Source organism: Erinaceus europaeus, chromosome 17, assembly GCF_950295315.1.
Source record: "Erinaceus europaeus chromosome 17, mEriEur2.1, whole genome shotgun sequence".
Lineage (NCBI taxonomy): Eukaryota > Metazoa > Chordata > Mammalia > Eulipotyphla > Erinaceidae > Erinaceus > Erinaceus europaeus.
The window spans coordinates 62,265,821-62,269,540 of record NC_080178.1 but is presented as its reverse complement, the minus strand read 5'-3'; the positions used below and the strand labels follow the sequence as shown (position 1 = coordinate 62,269,540).

General features: G+C 40.1%; 1 protein-coding gene across 1 annotated transcript; it reads right to left on the bottom strand.

Annotated features, from left to right (window-relative positions):
- Window positions 1-1,248: 1,248 nt before the first annotated feature.
- On the bottom strand, window positions 1,249-2,220 carry LOC103111045 (olfactory receptor 2AT4). Its single transcript, XM_007520263.2, has one exon. The coding sequence runs from the start codon at window positions 2,218-2,220 to the stop codon at window positions 1,249-1,251; it is 972 nt and encodes a 323-aa protein (XP_007520325.2).
- Between the last annotated feature and the right edge of the window lie 1,500 nt (window positions 2,221-3,720).

Genomic DNA, 3,720 nt, shown 5'->3' with positions numbered 1-3,720 from the left:
CTAGGCTTTTGAGAGAGTCAATATATCAAAGACTCAGCCTATGTATTAAAAAGACTCAGTCTGTGTTTTAAAAAGTTAGAGACATACAATCAATTTTCCACTCTCATATTAATTAAATAGTGATTCATATGACTGCAATTTAATAAGAGTGTACATAAACAGCTGCTGTTAATTTCTTGGCTTTGATGAAAGTATTATGGCTACGATATCCATATTAAGGAAACACAGTGATGGGTAACAGGAAACTATTATCTTTACAACTCCTGTGAATATAAAATAACCCATAATAAAATATTAAAAATGGCCTTGGTTATAGAAATATATCCCCATTGTACTTTCTTAAGGAAGTAAAACCATAATACATATTATAAGAGATGTTTCAATGTGGCTTATGGTGTTGTGATTTCTCTTGTTCTCATAGTAAATCTCTCAGGACGGATAGTGAAAACACTGATTTAAAAATCACTTGTAATTTTCTGCATGGTCATGCCATTAATTAAATATATGGCTAGATTCAACAATTTCTATTTATTTTAAATATGCTGGGATTGTTTTTCTTCTTGATTGCTTTTTTAAAAATTATCTTATTTATTGGATAGAGACAGCCAGAAATTGAGAGGGGAGGAAGAAATAGAGAAGGAGAGAGACAGAGAGACACCTGCAGCCCTGCTTCACCACTCATGAAGCTTTCTCTCTGCAGGTGGGGGCTGGAGGCTCGAACCCGGGTTCTTGTGCACTGTAACATGTGCTCTCAACTGGATGCACCACCACCCAGTCCCTCTTGACTTCTTTTACTTATGCAAAAACAGCACATACATTTAAGTACATCTTGACTCCTTCTATAGACTCTTCATTTTCTTGTGGATATCATCTGAATTAGGTCAGGGGCTCCTTTTCTAAACAGACACACTTCTGCATCCTATTTTTCTCAGATAATGACATATAGAGATGTAAATTGTTAACTTACAATTTTTTTGGTCAAGACTTTTTAAAAAAATTTTCAAAGAGACTTCTTGAATAATAGTGAAATTCTTATACAACAGTTTAAATTTCCTATAAAGATGAATAATGTTCTGGCACACCAGGGGAGAGCCCCAGACAAAAGTATGGGAACTAGTGATAGAAACATCTGCTCAACTAAATTTTCTTTTCTTTTGATATTTTAGTAATTCATTCAAAAACATTTATTTATCCCCTACTCAGTGCCGGGAACTAGTATTTGGTGTTCTGAGAGCAGAATAACTATATCTAAAGACCCAGGACTCCTATGCCAGGGTGAGTTTTGAGACACATAATTTTGATGATAGCTGATTTGACATCCTTATTCCTCAGTGTGTAGATGAGAGGGTTGAGGATAGGTGTGAGAATTGAATAGACCACGTTGCCCATGATGTGGAAGTCGAGGGGCAGGTCAGCCCTGTAGGCCACATAGGCAATGGCAATGGAGGAGTAGTAGGTGCCAACCACAAGGAGGTGGGAGCTGCAGGTGGAGAAGGCTTTTGAACGTCCTTCTCTAGAGTTGATGCGAAGCACTGAGGCCAGGATGTGGACATAGGAGAGAAGCACCAGGAAAAGGGGCATGAAGGACACCACCATGGCAATGCAGAAGCCCATGAGGGTCTGGGGTGTGGTGTCAGAGCAGGAGGCCTGGACCAGAGACAGATGATCACAGAAGCAGTGATAAACATGAGCTATCTTACTATATGCCATGTGTGAGGTCTGCACCACAGCAGGGATGGGCAGGATGAGGGCAGTGAGCCAGGCACTGGCTGCCAGGGCAGCATTGGTCATTGGGGTCATATGGACAGGGTAGTGCAGTGGACGGCAGATAGCCACATAGCGGTCATAGGCCATGACCACCAGGATGAAGGCTTCTGAGCAGGTAAAGCTTTGAAAGAGATACATCTGCAATAGACAGGCGGGGAAGCTGAGAAAGTGGTCTCCAAGCAGGAATAATGACAGCATCTTGGGGACAGTGGTAGTAGTGAAGAGGATGTCCAGGGCTGAGAGGTTGACCAGGAAGAAGTACATGGGTTTGTGGAGGCTGGGCTCTGCCACCACAGCCACCAGGATCAGGGCATTCCCTGAAAGGATGAGAAGATAAAAAAAGAAGAAAATAAAAAACACAAGGAAGAAGAGGGATTCTGGAAGAGAAGGAATTCCCACTAGGTAGAAGACTGGTGAACCATCCACTGATCCATTACAAGTTGTGGCTTCCATTATGAAACAGATTTGAATTTCTGGGAAACTGGCATCTGGAACATCTGGATGCTAAGTATATCTGGAAACCACAGAAGCCAAAGATTCTTACATGAAGATTTGACAGTGTTTACTCCATAGTTAACAGCACAATTATTTACAACCAACATTGACTTCTATCATCATCTGAGCTCATAATTCCTGCCTTATTTCTTTTGTCAAATGTTAATTGTTAGTTTACTTGTCCCTACTAGTTGGAACTCATTATGCTGTGTTTCAATTATGTAGTGAAGCAGGCAGGTACAGTTCCTGTCTTCTTAGAGTGTAGATTTTACCTGGAAATCAGATCGAAACAATTTATTGTTGAATGGTGATTGTGGAAAGTGCTTTGGAAAGATTTCTGCTGGTCTTTTTATTAGGTTCCATGCTGTTCAACTTTAAATTTCTGATATTTTTAAATCAAGTCTTTAAACTTATGCCTCTGCTTTTATATGCAGGTTTCTACCATTTATATGGGAAGGACTACTTCCTCTAAGGGTCTTTGTAATATGTTTTTGCTCACTTTTCAAATTACATTTCTCCTGTATGTCTTGAGTAGTGATTCTTTCTGATTCCACTTGAATTATAAATCTAGACTTCTGCTCTTGTGCAGGATGTATGTTATGGAAGTCCAACATATCTATAGGAAAACCTGGATAAATTACACAGGGAAAACTTTTTAACTGACAGGAGACACATGAGTCTGATAGAAAATGGGATGAATTCAAATCCCAGGGAGAAGAAAGCCTACAAAATGAACTTATAATAACCATCTCTTATATTCTCTGGGAATGTTTTATTTTTGTACTTGACCCAGGCAAAGAGACACAGACAAGTAACGGAAAGCCCAGCAAGGGTTTTAACAGTCATAACAAACATAGAAAATAGATAGGACATCCACACACTTTAAATACATAACAAGTTTTTCTCTTGGGATGTCTTCTTCACTTTGGGACTACACAAAGGGATCTGGGGAGTTAGAGTGAAGTTGTCTGAAAGACAGCATGTAATCCCCTATGAGTCCATAGTGCTTAAAAGATTATAGAGAGTGTCTCAGGAACACACTGATCTTCTCCTGAAAGCAGTCTAAAGTATTTTTGAAGTTGTTTATGTATATGTGGAAGTGAGGGGAAAGAGATTGCTAAAGACATAAGTTCAAAACTTCCTAAAGATGGAAGCAAATCTCCCACAGTCTTTCAAGGTTTAGAAAATAAAGAGCAGGGAGTCGGGCTGTAGTGCAGCGGGTTAAGTGCAGGTGGCGCTAAGCACAAGGACCCGCATAAGGATCCTGGTTCAAGCCCTGGCTCCCCACCTGCAGGGGTGTCGCTTCACAAGCGGTGAAACAGGTCTGCAGGTGTCTATCTTTCTCTCCCTCTCTCTGTCTTCCCCCTCCCTCTCCATTTCTCTCTGTCCTATCCAACAACAATGACAACAATAATAATAACTACAACAATAAAAAAACAAGGGCAACAAAAGGGAATA

Bases quoted from the DNA above. Each gene is read 5' to 3' on its own strand.
- LOC103111045 (XM_007520263.2), bottom strand. From the start codon at position 2,220: ATGGAAGCCACAACTTGTAATGGATCAGTGGATGGTTCACCAGTCTTC.